The sequence below is a fragment of the Acromyrmex echinatior genome, chromosome 3 (genome assembly GCF_024713525.1).
Source record: "Acromyrmex echinatior isolate Ae372 chromosome 3, ASM2471352v2, whole genome shotgun sequence".
Classification (NCBI taxonomy): Eukaryota; Metazoa; Arthropoda; class Insecta; order Hymenoptera; family Formicidae; genus Acromyrmex; species Acromyrmex echinatior.
Genome location: NC_141854.1, coordinates 453,630 through 473,843, shown reverse-complemented (window position 1 = coordinate 473,843; position 20,214 = coordinate 453,630). Strand labels below are relative to the sequence as shown.

The window sequence follows — 20,214 nt, the reverse complement described above, 5'->3', positions numbered from 1 at the left end:
TGAATATGTTTTGGCTTCGTTAGATGTAGTATTTCTTTTTACTAATAGTCCTGTTGAGCTAGTATTAAATAGCATCGATTGGAGATGGGTTTACATTTCGGCGAAGACAGCATCTCAAAAAACGAATTCATTATTGCAGTTAGATTTATTTTAGATTCAATTTTTTTTGCTTTTAATAACAGAACTTACAAACAAGTATTCGGTACTCCAATGGGTTCATCGTTATCGCTGATAATCGCCGACATTGTAATGCAAGATCTAGAAGAAATAGCACTTAAAAAATTGTCAGTACATTGTTTTACTTTAGATATGTTGATGATGTCATTCTTGCACTTCCATCCGATACTATCAATGACGCTTTAAATATTTTTAATTCTTTACATAAGAGATTGCAATTTACTTTAGAGGTTGGTACAAGTGGCAGATTGAATTTTCTTGATATGATGCTTGTTATAGATAACCAGAGAATCATATTTGACATTTATCATAAAAAGACGGTTTCGGGAAGATTCCTTAATTTCCATTCAAATCATCCTCTTTGCCATAAAAAAGACACTATTATTAGTTTCATTGACAAAATTATCCTCTTATCACATCCATGGTTCCAACAAAAAAATCTGATAGATGCAATTCATACCTTTCAAATAATTGTTATTCTCTCTCTTTTATCTTCTCTACAATTGAACAAAGATTAAAGTTTCATATACATAATAAACATATTATACGTAATTCACAAGAGAAAGACAAACATTTTACGATTCTTTAAATCTATCCGTCAAATCTATTTCCGAAAGTTTCCTTCCTATTTCTAGTATGTTCCATTGTAAACTAGTCTTTTCTATCCCTAACACATTAAAAAGTTTTATAAAAAGAGGAAAAGATAAGCTTGATTTCCTATCCAATCAAAATGTAGTTTATAAGATCTCATGTGACGATTGTGAGGCGAGTTGGTCAGACAAAAAGAAAATTGAGTACGAGATTACACGAACATATCTCAGACATTAAGAAGAATACTGGTTCTCCCACTGTTATAACTGATCATCGTATTAATTTTGATCACAATATTAGGTGGAACGAGGTAAAAATTTTATTATACGAATCTTCGTATAATAAGAGTTTGGTGTCTGAAATGATTCACATTAGAAGACAGAAACAAGATCTTAATAAACAAAATGATACTGAATCTTTACCTGAAACTTACTCAGATCATTCAATCTCTTTCTCCTTCTTAGCTGCATTCTTTTTCTATTCATTTCTCCTTTCCTTATTTTCTCTTCCCTCTATCTTATTTTCTCTCTCTTATGTTCCCCTTCCTTTTTAGTTTACCACTCCAACCTTCTTATCTTTATATTTTGTACTTCACATTGTCTCTGAGCATCTTAGAGAGATGATTACATTCAATCTCATCGCATTACCTAATAAGAGATAATATATCACTTCGATATAACATATCACTTCGACACATAATAAAAGGTATTTATTTTCAATTTATTTGTGACTAAATTAAACATATATAATGTATGACGGCACATCACACATTCTCTATCCGCATTAATGACTCTTATGTACTCTCATGTACATTTCTCATAATATTAGATTTTTTGCCTTTTTATTTTTATTTTTATTACTTGCGACTCGTTTTGTACCTTTCTTTTTATTACTTGCGACTCGTTCTATACTTTTTTTATTATTTTTGATTTCTTATTCCTGTGGCAATTTTACATTATATTTTGTACTTTTTAACAGAAACATGTTCGTCCTTAATCTACATACACAAGTCAGAGGAATACCTTGTTGTCGATTACAACTTCCTTATAACTTTCATTTTATATTGAAGCGAGATTTATATTTGATATTGCAATCGAGAGCGAATTTTAATTTTTATATATTATCTATGTAATATTTCCATTGTTATTTTTGTTCACATTGAAAATGATCCAATAGGGATCGAAACGTTTGTTTTGTTTTACTTGTTACCGGTCAAATTAAAGTTTATATTTTAACTTGATGACATGTTTTATTTATTAACTGTTCAAAAAATTCTTTTATTTTATGATAATTGTTTTAGGCTCGTAGTTCTTTTCTTTTTGTTTAATTTATTGAGCCTTATTACTATTATAAAATAATAACAACAACAATAACAACAACAACAACAATAATAATAATAAACAACAAGAACAACAGTAATAATGACAACAGTAATAATAACAACAATAATAATAACAACAACAATAATAATAACAATAATAATAAGAATGATAATAATAAATGCGCGATTTTTCAGATGCCTTCACTACTTTAACTCAAGCGCTAAATTGGAGATCAACAGCAGGAACTGTGGAAAACTAAATGATTGCGCAATTAGGCTACCGAGCGAGGACAATACGTGGCTGAGTTTCGACAACCATTGCAGGAATGAACGCGTCCCGTTCGTCGTTTATGCCGATCTGGAGTGTGCATTGAGAAAACAGATGGAATCCTGAATCGGCTACGTATCATCATCATATTATAATGTGTTTAGTATCGGATGCTACGTGCACTATTCATATGATAGCTCACTGTCGGGTTATTGTTTTCACGGTGATAAGGATTGTATAGCGTAGTTCGCGGAAGAACTCAGAAATTTGGTGCATAGTATATAGCCTATAATTTCGGCTAACGTACCCATGGCAGATTTCACGCGAAACGGTTGGCAAAAATATAACAACGCCACGCACTGCTACGTGTGCGACAAACCGTTTCCATCAGACGATACGCGGGTACGCGATCACTGCCACTTAACCGGGCGATACAGAGACCCCGCGCACTCAAATTGTAATCTAAATTATAGGGATTCTCATTGCATACTCGTAGTTTTCCATAACTTATCAGGCTATGACGCGCATTTCGTCATCAAGAAAATTGCCACCGCGTAGGGCGTATTGCTCTTTTACCGATAACAAAAGAAAAATATATCTCGTTTATTAAACGAGTTGATAGTACCAAAATTGATAAAAAAAATTGTGTAAAATTACGGTTTATAGATTCATTTAGATTTCTCGCTTCTAGTTTGGACAAATTGGTATCTTTTCTCAGAAATAAGTTATGGATATTGCAACACGAATTTTCCAATTTATCAGAAGAAATCTTTTGACACGAAAGTCTTTCCGTAAGACTGCATTGACTGTGTTGAAAAGTTGGAGGAGCTATATTTATCGCCTCGCAAGTCATTTTAGTTCATTGACAGACGACACGAGAACGCTTATGCGCACGCCATCAACGTATGGCAGCAATTTTCCATCCGAACACTCGGTGAATATAGCGATTTATATCTGAAAACGGATGTATTGTTGTTAGCCGATGTCTTTGAAAATTTTCGTGACAGTTACGTCGCGAATTATGGGCTTGACCCCGCGTATTATTACATCTTACCGGGCTTTACGTGGGACGTCATGTTAAAGCACACGGGTGTAAGATTTGAATTTACAGACATTGACATGGTTATCGAGCACGGTATACGCGGTAGTCTCTGAATCAGTATTGGAACAGGTTTATCAAACGCGCGAGCCAACAACAAATACATATCGTACAATCTATCGAAATCGTCATCGTACTTGATATATTATGACGTCAACAATCTGTACGGCTGGCAATGTGACCATTACCTTACGCCGATTTTCAATAGGTCGACGACGTACAAAATTTTGACTTTATGACTTTACGATTGGATTCGGCAACAGGCTATATTCTCGAGGTGGACCTGCAACATCTTCGTGACGCGCACATTAATCTACCATTCTGTCCAACGCGCAAGAAACCACCCGGCAAGCGTGATGACAAGCTCCTCGCAACATTATGCGATAAAAAGCGTTACGTCATTATCGTAACCTGCAGCAGTGTACTCATCACGGTCTCCGTATCACAAAGGTTCGTATACTGCAATTCGCACAATCTCTGGCTACGCGATTATATAGAACTAAACACAAAATTTAGAACTTTGGTCAAAAAATGAATTTGAAAAAATACAAACTTATGAATAACGCGGTATTTGGCAAAACCATGGAGAACATACACGATTGCGTCGACGTAAAATTATTAACACAATGGGAAAACAAACACGGTGCTGAGGCAATGATCACGAAACCAAATTTCCATAGCATCTTTTCAGAGAATCTGATCGCCATAGAACTACGTAAGCTCGAGGTGAAGTTTGAAAACCGATATACGTGGGTATGTGCATCCTCGACATATCCAAGACGTATTTGTACGAATTTCACCATGAGTACATGGCACCGTTATTTCGCGAAAAATGTAAAATTATACGGGGGCAAGTTAATAAGTTCTTAGAAAATCTGTCAGAGGGCACTCGTAGTGTCATGTCACATTATTTTTTGACAAGTATCATCTTTCAGCTGATTACTGTCAAATTTTGCGAAATTCATTGCGTGGTTTTATTTCTGTAGACGATTAAAGCAAACAATCTTTGTATTTTTTGCAAAATGGAAAAAAACGAGTTTCGTGCAGTGATCAAACATCTATGAAAGATTTAATGCCAAAAGAAATCAAAGTCGAGTTGGATAATGTTCATAGCACATCTACACCAGCGTTTGCGATTGTATACAATTGGATGAATGAATTTAAACGTGGTCATACATCCATATGTGATGCACCTCGTTCGGGACGTCCAATTAAGGCTACGCCAGAAATCATCGATAAAGTCCACGATATTGTTTTGACTGATCAACGAGTGAAAGTGCGCGAACTTGTTGAGGCCATAGACATATCACATGACACAGTGATTTCAATTTTGTACGAACAATTGGATATGAAAAAGCTATCGGCAAGATATAAGATGGGTGCCGTGTTTGCTCACTGTGGACCATAAACGCGACCGTGTGACGATTTCAAAATTTGGATTCAATGTTTGGAGATGTTTCAACGTAATCCAAATGAATTTTTGCGTCGATACATTACTGTAGACGAAACATGGGTCCTTTACTTCACACTCGAGACGAAGGAACAGTCAAAACAATGGTCAAACAACTTCACCGAGTGAACCAGAAGAAGGCGAAGACCGTGAAGTCGGTCGGAAAGATGATGGCCACAATTTTTTGGGATACACGCGGTATAATTCATATCAATTACTTTCCGTCGAAGCAAACGATCAATGGCGATTACTACACAGCCTTATTGGACCGTTTCAACAACATTTTAAAGAAAAAAACGTCCTCATTTGGTGAAGAAGAAAGTGCTCTTCCATTAAGACAATGCACGGGTTCACACGTGCCCAGCACCAATGGCCAAATTCAACGAATGAATTGCTTCCTCATCCAGCATATTCGCCAGATTTAGCCCTGCGACTATTTCCTGTTTTCAAATCTGAAGAAATGATTCGGAGGAAAGAGAATCACCACCAGAGAATAGCTCATCGTCGAAACAGAGACTTATTTTGAAGAGTTGGACAAATCATATTATTCGAACGGCTTGAACAAGTTGGAAAGTCCTTGGATCAAATGTATCGAGCTGAAGACTATGTTGAGAAATAAAAATGAATCGATCAAAAAAAAAATGTTTTACTATGTTTTTCTAAAAACTTATTGACTTGTCCACGTATGTTATCTCATATTAATGTTTTTAATTCCGCTACCAGTAGACATTTAAATAAATATAGCAGATGAAGTTGAATATGGATCGACGTTCTGATAGCTGTTTATAACTGTTAAATATCAATCCGATAACTGTTAAATATCAGGCACTATTCTTTTTTTTTGTAATGGTATCATGTTCTATATTTACTATAAAATCTCGCACAATCCCCCGCGATCAATCAGTCTGCTTGTTAAGTTTTCTTGTCGAGTTTGTCAATCTGTGTGAGAGTTAACCATAAAAATCGCCAACATCGGTACTTTGATGGAATATGCTGTATTTATAAACATGCAGATCCGTCTACTACTGGAAAAAGCGGCTAATCTAAGTGAGAGTGCGCTGAACCTATAAGCAGCGGTGGAACCATCGAATAATTAGATGGATTAAGAATTGAGTTGGATATCAGCGATGATAATGAGCTGATGAGAAGAATGTATTACAATAATAAGTATTACATTATTATATTACTAGGATTTATATATAAAATTTTCGCGTCTTGATTGAACATAATTATCAAATATCATTTCATTTCGTATATTTATTCAGTAATTTACTTTTACTTTATATTTTGAGAGGATGAAAAATTGATATATGGTATCAATCTTCAAATATTATTTTAAACGATATGAAAAATTCCGAGTTATTCCGCGTGGACATGCATCACTATAACTAAGCAATAAATGTTCAAATTATATTTTTCTTTTTCTAGATTTAGCACCGCTGACGTCATTACGAGGCTGAACCAGTTATTTGACGTGTTGCTGGAGAGGACACGTCGATTGGAAGAAAATGTTGACAAGATTGAAAATTGGTTGAAAAGGAGACGGGATGATGATGATAATAATGATGACGTCACTTTTGTGATGGAGCATCGACAAATTCGACAATCATAAAAAATATGCGATAATATATATATATATATATATATATATGTATATATATATAGGGTGTCCCAAAATTAACGCAAGATTTGAATTAAATAGAAAACACAGTTTCTAGTCTTTTGATTGTTATTTTTTATTGAATTGTAAAGTACACAGGATAGGGTTATTTGTGGAATAACACATCGGGCAAATGGCCTCCACGGCTTTCCATGCATATACGCACTCTTTTGTCGAAATTTTCCATGACCACTTTGCTTAAATGTGGCTGAATTTCGTTGATGCAGCGTTGAATCTCCTCCTTTAACGCACGGATGGTTGTGGGCTTGCTGACATAGATCTGTGATTTCAAATAACCCCATAAAAAGAAATCTAATGGTGTTAAATCACACGATCTAGGGGGCCAATTCTTATCACCTGAACGAGAGAGTACACGACCTGGAAACTTCTCATGCAGTAACTGAATTGTTTCACAGGCTGTATGGGATGTGGCACCATCTTGTTGAAACCACATATTGGCGACATCAATATCATACAATTTCGACAGAAAGAACTGTGATATCATGTCACGATATCGAGCACCAGTAACAGTCACTGCTTCACCAGCCTCATTTCTCCAGTCCAAAATCCACACCAAACAGTGACACGTTGCGGATGCATTTGTTTTTGGACGACCAGTGTGTTTCAAGTCTCCAACTGATCCAGTCTCCCTGAATTTTTCAATTAATCTCTTCACAGTTGACGAAGTTAAAACACTATTCCGACCATATTTTGTATTAAATTTTCGAACTGCGGCCGCCAAACTTTCATTACTTTTGAAATATTGTTCAATAATGAACACACGTTGTTCTATCGTGTAACGCTCCATCTTTAGTAACCCTAAACTATCAGCTGTGAAATTCTTTTTTTTTTCAACGTTGCCAACACTTCACTGCACAAATGGCGGCAAATTCAAATCTTGCGTTAATTTTGGGACACCCTGTATATATATATGTGTGTGTGTATATACATGTATAATATTTAAGTGGTTAGATAAATAATTGATTACATTGCCGAAAATCAAACATAAACAGTTGAAGATAAAATATGAATTTAATATATCTCGCGATATAAAATTAATGAAATTAGCTTACAACTTAAATAGAGTAACTCCTAGGCAAATACGCCGTGCTGGGATTTACGCCGCAGAAATAAAAAAAAATAGAAGGAGAGGGAGTAATTTTCTCACAACTACTTTGTTACAATGCCTTTATGTTATATTAGTATTAAGTTATGATTTCAGCTTCTTACTGTTAATATTAATGAAATTATTGAGTTGAATCAATTTGTCACTGTAATAAGTAGCGCCATCATAAATTATAATCTACGTAAAATGATTATTGTAGAGCGTGTAAAAGATTTAATGATTAATTTGTGTGTGTGCATACATGTAGTAGAAGAACATATTGTATAGCAAAATACAAATGCTTTGCTTTCGTATTCTTTATTTCGTATAATTTGCCTTGTATGTCGTACCTATTTGGGATATACAGTATTTTTAGCAGGCGGGATTTATGTCCAAAGCATATAAAGTGCGCAGATTGAATTTAATGCACTATATGCAATAAACGCATTACATGAAATATATACCTACATAACATTATTATAATACCTCATAACACTTGATATATATATAGGAAAATTGTAATTATTATTTATTACTTCATATACATATTTATTCTTATTCCTTAAACTTTATAAACGCATTTTATAAATTATTGTGTCATTTTATGTCTTATTTGTATGAATTATTTGTAAATTTTTTATGAATTTTACATACCTTCCTCCTCCCCCTACGGAACAAAAGCGCAAGAATTTCAAAATGTTTTTTAATACAGAAAATAAATATTTCAAATTTATAATATTTTTTATTTAGTAGACAGAACAAAGTTTTTACTGATATATTTCTGAAATATTTCGTTTACTTTAGACATAATAAATAATACTTAATAAATTAAGTTTTTGATAGGTGCGTATATACAGAAGTTACATAATATGAAAAATCTTAGAAAAGGCGTGAACGAACGAATACAAGAACATTTTTTAATACAAAGAATATTTTAAAATAAGATGTTTTTATTGATAAAAACATAAGTTTACAGAAGCTATAAAACAAATTACATCTCAATATTTTTCATTTATTTCAATGGTCATTCTTTGTTTACTCCAGAAGCTGTAGTAGATAAATGTCAAATTAGTTCCGATTTAAAAAAAAATTATATATTAAATTTCTACATCATATGCTCTGAAGAAAATCCTAATACTAATAAAACTCTAATATTAAAAAAAATTTTGAAGGTAATGAGAATATGTAGACAAATCCAATACGCTTTATTGAAAAGTAATTTAAAAATCCAATGCAAATGCATATTCACAAATAACATAACTCTTAATAATAAGTTCAAAATATTTTTTAATTTTTGTCAGTTTTTTCAATTATTTTTCAACTTTTTTGCAATGTTTGTCGTAAAACCACTTCATATAATTGGCCAATATTTCCGCTTCTTCTTCCGTGATTGCATTATATAAAGATGCGCGTATTCCACCCACTAATCTGTAAAAAGAATTATATTGTTACTTAATTTTTTTATTATACAGTAAAATAATAATTCAAAATACACTATCTAAAATATAAATCTAAAGTATAAAATTAATATATTAAATCTTTTTAACTTTTTGCAAAATATATTGTATTTAATGAACATATGATTTAAAACTAATAGATTAACATTTATAATATAAAAAAATAAAAAAATGTTTTATTATGTTATCTTTGTGTTTAATATATCTTTTGTGTTTAATATAAGAATGTAATGAGAATACAGCGCTATAAACAATACGCAAGTTACAATTGTTTGTAATCGAATTTAAAATAATACACAATTAAAATGATCAGTTTTAGCTTTTTAAGTAGTCCTCAGCCATGTTGCATAAAATGTATACGTGACAAAAAGTATCACATTTTCCAGACAAACTAAAAAGAATTTTAAAAGAATTTTTAATGTTTTTTAGACACCTCATCAATTTCAATGTCTTTTAGATATGTTGTAGAGGAGAGTGTCCTGAATGATCCACAAGATTTAAGTGGAGGACAGCATTGATTTAGGAGATATAATAAATTAAGTTTCTATAAAAATAAACAAACAATAAATTCAAAGCTAATTAGACTTAAGGTCGATGAAGATGCCAAAGATTAACCCTAGAAAGCCAAACTTATTTTTGGTTACCTTCCCGGCCTAACCAGGTATGTGAAAGCCTGCAACTTTGTCACACTATATATACTTATTTTTTAGCTCAAAACGTGTAAAATTTATATCTCGAAGTCAAATAAAGACAGAGAAATATGGATCAAATAAATAATATTTTATCTTCAATTAATTTATTTAAAAAATTATTTCATTTTCAATTAATTTATTGAAAAAATTCGCAAAAAAATGACTACTTTGGATAAAAAATTCTCAAATTTTTTAATTTAATGTTCAAGTAAAAATCCGTGGGATTTTTTTAGTTGACCCTTTGGACTAACAAAAAAAAATAGTACGATATGAATCACTCAAAAAAGTATAATTATTTGAACTATCGGAAATCAACACATTTTTGAAGAATCTATTTTAAGTTTACAATTAATAAATAAAATTTTATTATTTTAACAATATAAAAGAGTAATAATATAAGTATAATAATATAAATAAAGGATTATACATGTACAAATATTATTATAGTATGTACAATTAAGTTTATTAGGATTTAGTTTAGATGATGCAATACTCGTTCTAAAGCAATAAATCGGCCCCGACCGAACGATCTTCAAAGACTGACAGAAATTATAAAATTTCTACTATTTATTATATTGAAATATAATTCTTTTTAGTTCTACATTTTCGCGTACTTACTTTTATACCGAAACTTAGTAAATGTATATTTAATAAAAAATAAAAGGGTACTCAGAAAGCCGAAAATTTATAAGCTAGTCACGTGTGGGTCCCAAGTACTCTCTTTGAACTTTTGTTCTCACATCAAGAATAATGCCAAAAAAACCCTTGCAGAGTTATCATATCTATGGACAATTAAAGTTCTTTTTCAGCCTCAATTCAAATCTTCAAATTATATTATAAAAAAGTTACAGCAATGTAAAAAATCACGCATAGGGTACGTTGTATCCATGCTTCCTATGGTTAAATTCCAACCCAAAAATTAATTTCCATAATATTCAATCTTTTTTATCAAACGTTTCAGCTCTCTTTGGAGCCATCATCAGTAATGATACATCTTCGATTTGTCCTGTGTAGATATTCCAAAGAAAGTTCAATTTTTATTATAACTGAGTGAAAATTTTTCTCTACTGTTTTATCGGAAAAACACATTAATAGATTTTATTTAAAATATTGAAAATAATTTTAGATTCTTAAAATTCGCGAATATTTTGAACATAAGAAATTTAGCAATTCCGATATTAAGAAAATTCTTATCATCATCTTTAATAAATAACTCGATCATAAAAAGAATCTCTTTTTTGGTGAATTATATATGACAAAATTTATAAAAAAATAATTCTAACATAATTTTTACGAAAACTGACAAAGAGAACATAACAGTAGCTTTACAAACAGAAATAATTATATAGAAAAAATTACAGAAATATATGCTGGATGATCAAGATACGTAAACAAAATTAATAAAAAATCCAATAAATTATCAAAAGATGTACAAGATTTACTTAAAAAATGGAAAAATAGAAATTATATCACGGAATCAATGTACAAAAAATTAACAAATAATGAAGGCATTTTTCCAAGAGCATTACTTAAAGTATATAGAGTATATCGTTCAGAACTATAATTTCATCGTTTAGTCCTTTATATTTTTTGGCTTCTTTCTTATATGAAGTGATTTCAAAAAATATTGATAGGATTTTTAGCAAAATAGACAATAATTTTCCACTTGTAGAAAAACTGAGAGGCACTCGTGTTGATGCGGATTTCTTTCTTACTTCATTGGACGTTTCATTGTTTACAGATGTTCCGATTGATTTAGCAGTCAGAAATGTAGAGAAAAAATGGAATAAATTTGGGAAGGTGATTAGCATCCCGAAAAAAGAATTTATTGAAGTGGTGACTTTTCTCTTAAACACTACATTAATAATGAATTATGGTATAATTTAAATTATGATAAAATTTTATCATACCCCCCTATGAGGTCTCCTCTCTTTCCAATTATTGTAGATCTTTTTGCAAGATTTGGAAATTGAGGTACTTGAGAATTTGGGAGGTTCATTACTATTTTTTATTAGATATATGGACGATATTGTCATAGCAGCTCCTATTAATTCGATAGAACATATGGGGTTTTTGATCGCCAAACAATTAATCGACAGTAATCGATAGTGATTAATAGATTTATTAATAGTCAGTCGACTGCTTGCTATCGTCGGTGTATTATATGTACGTATGTTTCTTCGTAAATATATGTTGAGTAATAAGAACATTTGTAATAAGAACATTCGTATGATTTTCGCTATTAAACAATTAATTAAGTGATTGGTAGTGATTAATTCAATTTCATTAATAAATTTCTCATTTTCTTAAACGAGTGAATAATGGATCGAATAAATATATAGTTAGTGTTATTGCGTGATTATTTAAATTTATTAAAAGACACACTTAATTGTTTGGAAGTACACTGTTTGGAATTCTATCGAAAAGTTTCTTTGGAATTCCAGCCTTTCTGATAGAAATTTGGAATAATTAAATCATCTTGACATGGTAAATGAGAGGGGGGGAGAGGGGGAGAGGGAGAGAGGGAGGGGGAGGGGAGGGGGAGAGAGGGGGAAGAGAGAGAGAGAGAATCTAACATTCCTAATTTGAGACGATATTTCTTTTTCAAAAATATTAATGTGTGTGCGCGTACTATTGTGTGAAACCATCAAATTGATCATAACAATCGTCTCGCGTAAGCACCCACGTCTGGCGGCGAGTTGCATCGTCCCTGTCTACCACTTGTATTATATTTGACCCATGATTCGCTAACTACTTCTCTTAATAATTTAAAAATAAGCATCAGACAAAATTTTCGAAGAGGAAAAATCATCTCAGAATTAACTCGAGAATACGACATTTTAAGAACAGAAGTTTGCTTTGAATCACCCTGTATATTAAAAAGAGGGGGGGTATTTTTTGGTGATGATATTTATGTAACTTTGCGTACTACATTCGACATTGGGCTATATTCGATCACGCGGTCGTATACGATAAGGCAATAGGCAGTTATATTCGCGGATACATTCTCTTTGAATTCGAATTTTAATAATATATCCACGGTGCCACTCTTGACGGACTTGTTTTGTCGCAATCAATGGTTACTAAAATTTTTTAAAAAGGAGTTTAATTGGAATGATGATACATTTCTTTCACGAGGGATTTGATAGTGAGACGTATGGAAATGTAAGTACATATCATACAAAATAGCGGCTCTGCATTTGTCAAAGATTTAGAGAATGTCTAGATTCAGTACGGATAAAATTTAGAGTTTAGATAAAGTTCACATTGTTAATTTACAAGTGTCGAAGTAACTTTTACATGCTGTCATGATATTTTTTTATCAGTTTGTAGATCAAAAATAACGTATCGTAATTTTTCCAACTGAGTAGCTTTGAAATGCTTCGTTGTACTCGGCAATAGGGCTCATACAAATCTCACGATCGGAAACTCATACACAGATACCATCCGCTATTTAAAGCGCGCAGTATAGATAGTTTATTAATTTCGTTCAACGCAACGTGAGGTATTCGCCTACTTTGAATAATTCAAGCGTCGGCTCTGTCGCTGGATCTCCCACTATGTAATGGTTACCATTGCTCGTATCAAAATTAATTCGTGACGAACGTTAATTACCACACGTTTGTAATCCTCGCAAAAGCCCAACAATATGCTGAGCGGTACACGAAAATTAAAGTATCCATCGTCTGTCATTAGGCTTTTTGCGGCATCACAAGAGTTAAATCCAGCAATATGCAAATATGTGATTTTATTAGAAAACGTTGCATAACCTTTCATAAAATTTATTCCAACGTTTCTGCTGCGATCAATCCCCATACCGTGAGTTCATATTGAATTTTATCGAACATGAATGCCACACAAATACATCCAACATTTGGATACTAATACATTTTTTTTCTTTGAAGTCAATCTACCTTCGACGTAGAGAATGTTTTCGTACGGTAACGTGTATAAATCCTGCTGTTGTATGGGTATCTTTTTCTCGTTGCTATGTCCAAATCCGTATGTCGTGTTGACGTACGGATTGATTGTACGTATGAAATTCGAACTTGACGATGTGATGTCAGAAATGACGATGTGATGACGAAAGAATGGTTCGCTTCCAATATTCAAGATATCAACCATCTCAGATATTTCGTACAAAACCCAATAATTAAAAAAAAATTTAATGTTCGAGAGTCACGTAGTGAGTGTCTTTCTACTGAGCGCTCGAATATTTTTGATCATTGTCGTCCCTCTGGGGGGAAAATTATGCCTTCTGTTCCGCCTGATAGTTCAGAATAAGCGTCTCACGTTATGTTACGTCCAAATCCTTAAGAATTCTGTCTGAAGGAGACAATGAGGGAGAATGGAAAGGGTATGGAAGGACGACTAGATTGAATCTCACAGGTATACGCACAGAGGCGAATACTTGTGAGTACGCCTCTTCGGTTCCGGAATATGGGTCCCGAAGGGACGCTATGATACCTGTTTCGAGAGACAGTGCAAACGTCGGTCCTACTTTTTGGGTCAAAGAACTTAATCCTTTTGACCCGGGACTGGACCTCGTGCGATCTCAGGTGTTTAAAGGGAAAGGAATGCGAGAGATGATTCCAATAAATGACAACTAGGAAAATATACTAACTTACATTTATTAATAATAAAAAAAGAAGGAATATTAAGGTTATATAAAATATTTATACATAATAAACTTTTTTTTACATAAAAATACGAAGTTTTATCCTTGTATACCACATATATTCAATACGTGGAATATGGAGATGTGCGCGCGCGCGCGTGTGTGTGTGTATGTATGAGAAGAGGAAAAGGGATATTGGAGGCGAGGAAAGTGGTGGAGCACATCAGGGTGCTTGTACAGGAGGTATAAGGGGTGGGCTTATTCACTGGGATATAGACTGTGACTTCTATCTCCTTCGTTGGAGGAGGACGAATATAGTCTAAATAACCGATTCCAGTCGATCGGCTCGGGATTCGATTGAGAAGGAGGAGTTGGAAACTTATCTAAAGGAGGAAGGAGAGGAAATCATCCCTCGAGAAGAGGAGGGGGAGGGAATCGTTCCTCGAGAGGAGGAGGAGAATAGTTTAGGATTTCTCGGATGATCAATGACAGGGGAAGAGGTGAGATCTAAAGGTTGTGTCTGTTCTGTTGGTGAGTAGGAGACCTTGAGAAATTGGTCGTCGGTCGATTGTGGCGGCACGGCTGTGGCTTGGCCATGCGGACGGTTCCTACTCTTCTGGACGTAAGGAGTTCGTCCCCATTTTCTAATGGACGTACTAGTGTGCACTACAATCCGAAGGGTAAAATATATGCATGTTTCGTCGGAAACGGGTGTAAGTATGTACATATGTGTTCCATGTGGAGAGATGTGAGGATGAAAGAAGGAATGGCAGGGCGACTTACTGGTTAGCTGGCTGTCCACGAGATCTCGAGTAGCTATCGGTTAGTATGTGACCGAAGAGGTCCGTTGTTCACGGAGAGAGTCAAAAGGGCAGTCGCAGTGGTGTATGCCTGGTGATCGCAATGACGATTTGCCATAATTTATCTTTTTTTCTTCACACTTGTATTAAAACGCGAACTGGCGTGATTATTGCGGGTTCTGGTAGGATTTCCGCACTGCCCGCGACAATGATTTAACTCGCGAACTTCACTGACGTGAACCGGGTGATTTTGAGTTTTGTACTGACGTTCTACGCTTCCGCGGGACCTCTATTTATACCCCGAAAAAAGGGCGTTGTGCCTTTTGTCTAGGATGCAAAAGTTAGTTGCAATGTCATGCGAGATTTACGATTTTTGTAGCATCCTATCGTTGTTAATCTAAAGTGCATCATTAGAGAAGAGAAGAAAAGAAGTGATTTACGTTTTTCCTTAAAGAGGCAAGATTATTCCAGATGACGAATTCTGTTATCCTCGCGGAAAATATGGCTAGGTAAAGATAGTTACCGTGCACAACTAGTTTTGCATGCAGGGCAACCATAACGTGGCGATGCTCATGCACGGCGGCAGCCGTGATGAGATATGCGATAATGGCGTGTTGCAAACACTTGAAAGAACACTGATGCGTATCATGGACCCGGCGACAAGCTCGAGCTTCGATGCCGATCTTAGTTCGGTTTGATTCGACTCGAAATCACGAACAGGTAGCCCGGTAGTTTTATTTTAGAATTTGAGGTACGGCTTGTCACGAGCGCTTAATGGTGTTTGAGGGCATTGCTCGAAAACGGCAGTTTCGGAACGCACAATTAGCGCGGCGAATCGACAGGCAACAACGACATCGACTTACGCGTTGTTCAATCGCACGGGAGCAACGCCGAAATGCATTGCTGTACACGCCGGTAATGCTTTTGTGGGTGCAAATATTTGTACTAATGATCTATGGTCAATATATAACGTAAACCTATTTCCATACAAGTATTGGTAAAATTTCTTTATATCAAAAACTATATGTACGTCTCCTTATCAATTTAAGTGTTTTTGAATGTCTGATAACGTTTGTAATGCGTACTGTAGAACTCGCTCAGGGTAACGATGTAAAAGTATTGCTCCAACGCCGTACGGGCTGGCGTCAGTAGCTATAATCAATGAATCGAAGTGTGTAAGGACCGTATCACTTTTAAAATCATTCTTTGCTGATTGAAACGCGCTTTCACAATTATTAGTCCACTTAAAGACAGTTCCTTTCTTTTAATTCCTATGTACTATGTTCCTAATATAGTACTAATGGTATATAGTGTAATGGTGCTAAAATAGAACTTAAATTTAATAAATCTACCATAATTTATGATACCGAGAAATAAACGTAATTCCTTGACATTCTTCGGCCTAGGCATCTTATCAATCTTGTACTTTCTCTGTCGTTTGATTCAAATCGTTTTTGTCTATTCAATGCCCACAATACTGTCTCGAATAAATTCGCATTTACTCTCATTGATTCTAATATTAGTCTCTGAGAGGAACTGTAGCACCTGCTCAAGCCGTTGCAAATGTATTTCATTATTAGGCCCGGTGATTTTGATATCAGAAATCCAGAAATACCGATACTCCCGGTATCTTGCCTAAAATGTCTTCTATTTCTCGCTATTTCTCAAATTACTGGTGCAGAAGAGATTCCATACATTAATTTTGTACAACGAAATAGTCCTTTATGTGTATTCAATTTAAGCAGTTTTCAATCCTTTTCGCAGACTTCAAGCTAAGTATGCTTGTTTCAAATTTATAGAGAATTTTTCCACCACCTATCGACGCGAATAGTTCGTTGATCGTTGGTAGTAGGTGTTCATCTATCCACAGGTTTGCATTTAGTGTAATACTAAAATCGCCACAAATGTGGACTTTGCTATTCTGCTTCAGTACGGGTACAATGGGTGTAATCCATATCGACGATTTACCTTCTCTAAAATCCCGGCTTAGATGAGTGATTGCAACTCCTCCTCTACAAGCTGCAATAATTTGAAAGGCATCATACGCGCTTTCAGAAATACTGATTTAACGTTTTAATAACAATCTAGCTTGTCGCCCTTTTTATTTTTGTAGAAACCGAATCTAAATTATCTTTGTATTGTTGTAACAATCGTAAAACTTGATATTCCGATCCTTTATGTAATGTATGTACGCTATTTATTGACTCTGTTAAATGTATGCGCAACTGTCGAATTCGACATTCACGTCCTAACAAGGGTTCGCGATCCAGAATAGATACATATAGATTTAATTCTACAATTATTCCACGTAGTGTGAAACTACTGCAATCCCGATTTAAATAGACGATTTAAATAGACGTTTTATAAAAAGTAACTAATTATAACGACGTTGAACGTAAACATCGATTTCGAAAGTGTTTCACATTGTTCTGCTACTTATTGTAACGGCCGCTCCGCTATCGATTTCGAAATGTAAAGGTTTACCGTCAACCAAAGGTGTTTCGTAAAACTTATTCCTGTTATTCGGTATGCTTGATTAACAAAAACCTTCTCGCTTCGCTTCCATACTTTTTATAGGTATTAGCATACCACATTTGTGACATGTAATATACCTATCTAGTATACATTTATTTGCCATGTGTTTATCATATCTGTAACAAGACATATTAGTAATTGCATTTTGATCCGCTTTACTAGAATTGGATTGACTCGCATGATTCCCCGTTTTCGCAGGTTTCGCCGCCACTTTCCGTTCAGAATGATTTTTCTTCTCCGTCTTCTTGTTCTTAATGCCCATGTAGCTGATCCCTACAGTTGCAGTACATTTTGCAGCTACTTGTACGGCTTTCTCAAAAATTAAGTCCTACGTCTCCAGTAATCAAGATTGTATATGATGACTTGCCAAACCAAAGACGAACTGGTTGCGTAAGGCAATTTTTAAGATAATTGCCAAAATTGCAATGGACACTTAATTTATGTAACGCTGCGATGAAAGCCTTGATACTCTCGCCTTTTTTTTACTTCCTTTGAAGGAAATTCCTTTTTAGGAACTAAAAAGTTCTCAGCAATTTCTAAAGACTCAGAGATATAATATTCAGCGATACTACTAACTAATGTATCGAATGTAGCTATTAGGTGTTGGAATTAATTCGTAGCGTTTTTAATGAAAGAATGTTATTTATTTCACATGAGCATTAAAAAATACATTAATGAAAGTACTTCCCATCACTTGTAAAACGCTACGAATTAATTCCAACACCTAATAGAATAAGAATCTACTGGCGCCAGTTTATTGCAAATAATGTCGAACGCAATCGATCCAATGAAATGTAATAGGTGACATGACTTTCTACTCTGTCGATACTTTGAAAATTTTTATAGCTATGAATCGTTGTAAACATGCTTTTAATCCGTAGTCATTGGATCGAAAACTTCGATATTAAAATTTTCGTGTAGCACTACTTCTGCCATTTTGAGTGTATTTCAATGTTGAATTCAGATTCGTTCTAATCAAATACGTACGTGTGATTTTCGCAAATATATCAATCGCTACACCAAGTAGAATGCAAAATTATGGCTGTAAATCCGTTTTGAGCGTAGACCCGTTGTACGTAATCGTAATGTCTCTTCAAACCTTCCCTTCATTATATGAGTTACTTCTCAATTTTCTTTTGCTTTAAAAATCGCCTTATCTATCCTCGTCACCAATTCTATTGTGTATTGTAAGAGGGAAATTGAGGAAAACTCTTGCCTAAGTATCAGTTAGATAATGTCCTTTATTTTACAAAAGTGTGAAGGTACTTCCATCGCCAATCTAGCCAATCTAATGGACGGTGGGCACACGAACGCCATGACGACATTTCATCAAGTTAAAATCCCTCTAGTAAGTAGTCAAGTCATAACCGATCTCTGATTGATCAGATTGCGAGTTCCTTTAAATGCCGCCATTTGCAGATACTTTTGATGTGATAGTGAATCTGTGAATTGGTGTGAGCTGTTTCATAGTGTAGAAGGCGCAAACGCGAAATCGGATTATTAACTGTCATGGTGGAATTGTACTGTTTCCGGCCACGCGACAATGGCGTCCTTTCGGTCTTATGTCTTAACTTTTACTAGAGGAATTTTACATCAAGTCTCTCCCCCCTCCAAGAGAGCCCTCTGACGCATGCCTCGCTAATCTATCTTAAGGAAATCGATAATGCGAGATCTAGACGCTAACTCTAATCCCCTATGGACCACATAACAAGAGGAAATGGATTAATAACGACCAGTAATAACGCGATACAGCAAAAATAATTAAACTCAATAAAATGTCTGTTTGCATGATAAACACATGTTAGGGTAAATCTATAAACTTGCATAGCCATATAAACATATGCACATAAAAAGAAAATTATCCAATCATATTTTACGTACTTTATAAGAGAAATGCGATTGAATCATTTTCTTAATGCATATATGATTATGCGTCAAGTTTGTGTGAATGTATTCTTAACGTACATTTTCGTCAGCAAAATAAAGTAAAATATTTACCAGCCAGTATTAATAATAGTAATTGCATTTTAATGCCACAAACGCAATTTTGCCACAAATTCAATTTTGTAATATGTCACGCCGATATAGTTACATACTCGTTATGTTGTTATAATTTTTCGCAATAAGTTATTACAGTTTTTTAAGATTAATTTGGGGAAATTTGGGGAGATTATTAACATTTCAGATTAATTGCGTTTAATGCCGACAACCATATTGGCACGTAATTATCATTTCTGAAATTAATTCAATTGTTTGAAAATATATATATTAATTCACATTTTAATACTCAGACCGTAGTGGTACTTCGGATTTTAATGTTATAATTTTTTACTTAAAATAAATTTTTCTAAAGTAACAGTATCACGAGAGAAACAATTTCATATTCAACCTCCACCTCATATCACTTTTACAATGAAAAAAAAGATTGGCTGCTGCAACAA

General features: G+C 34.1%; 2 protein-coding genes across 4 annotated transcripts in view; both read right to left on the bottom strand.

Annotated features, from left to right (window-relative positions):
• Positions 1 to 31: 31 nt before the first annotated feature.
• Positions 32 to 8,463, bottom strand: LOC147910068 (uncharacterized). Of its 2 annotated transcripts, XM_087404022.1 has the most exons (4): positions 6,924 to 8,463; positions 401 to 6,846; positions 190 to 258; positions 32 to 113 (listed from the first exon to the last, which is right to left on the bottom strand). In XM_087404022.1, exons 1-2 carry the CDS (start codon positions 7,372 to 7,374, stop codon positions 6,584 to 6,586), a joined length of 714 nt encoding a protein of 237 aa, XP_087260148.1. In that variant the 5' UTR covers positions 7,375 to 8,463; the 3' UTR covers positions 32 to 113; positions 190 to 258; positions 401 to 6,583. The 2 variants fall into 2 exon arrangements, with proteins under 2 accessions (XP_087260148.1, XP_087260149.1); XM_087404023.1 differs by having other exon boundaries at positions 401 to 8,463.
• Positions 8,464 to 8,855: 392 nt separating this feature from the next.
• Positions 8,856 to 20,214, bottom strand: part of LOC105143685 (phosphoserine aminotransferase) — a 202,445-nt gene continuing 191,086 nt past the window's right edge. For both annotated transcript variants that reach the window (XM_087404021.1, XM_087404020.1), the window contains one exon: positions 8,856 to 9,099. In XM_087404021.1, coding sequence (XP_087260147.1) covers positions 8,982 to 9,099 — 118 coding nt within the window. In that variant the 3' untranslated portion in view covers positions 8,856 to 8,981. The remainder of the gene's footprint in view (positions 9,100 to 20,214) is intronic.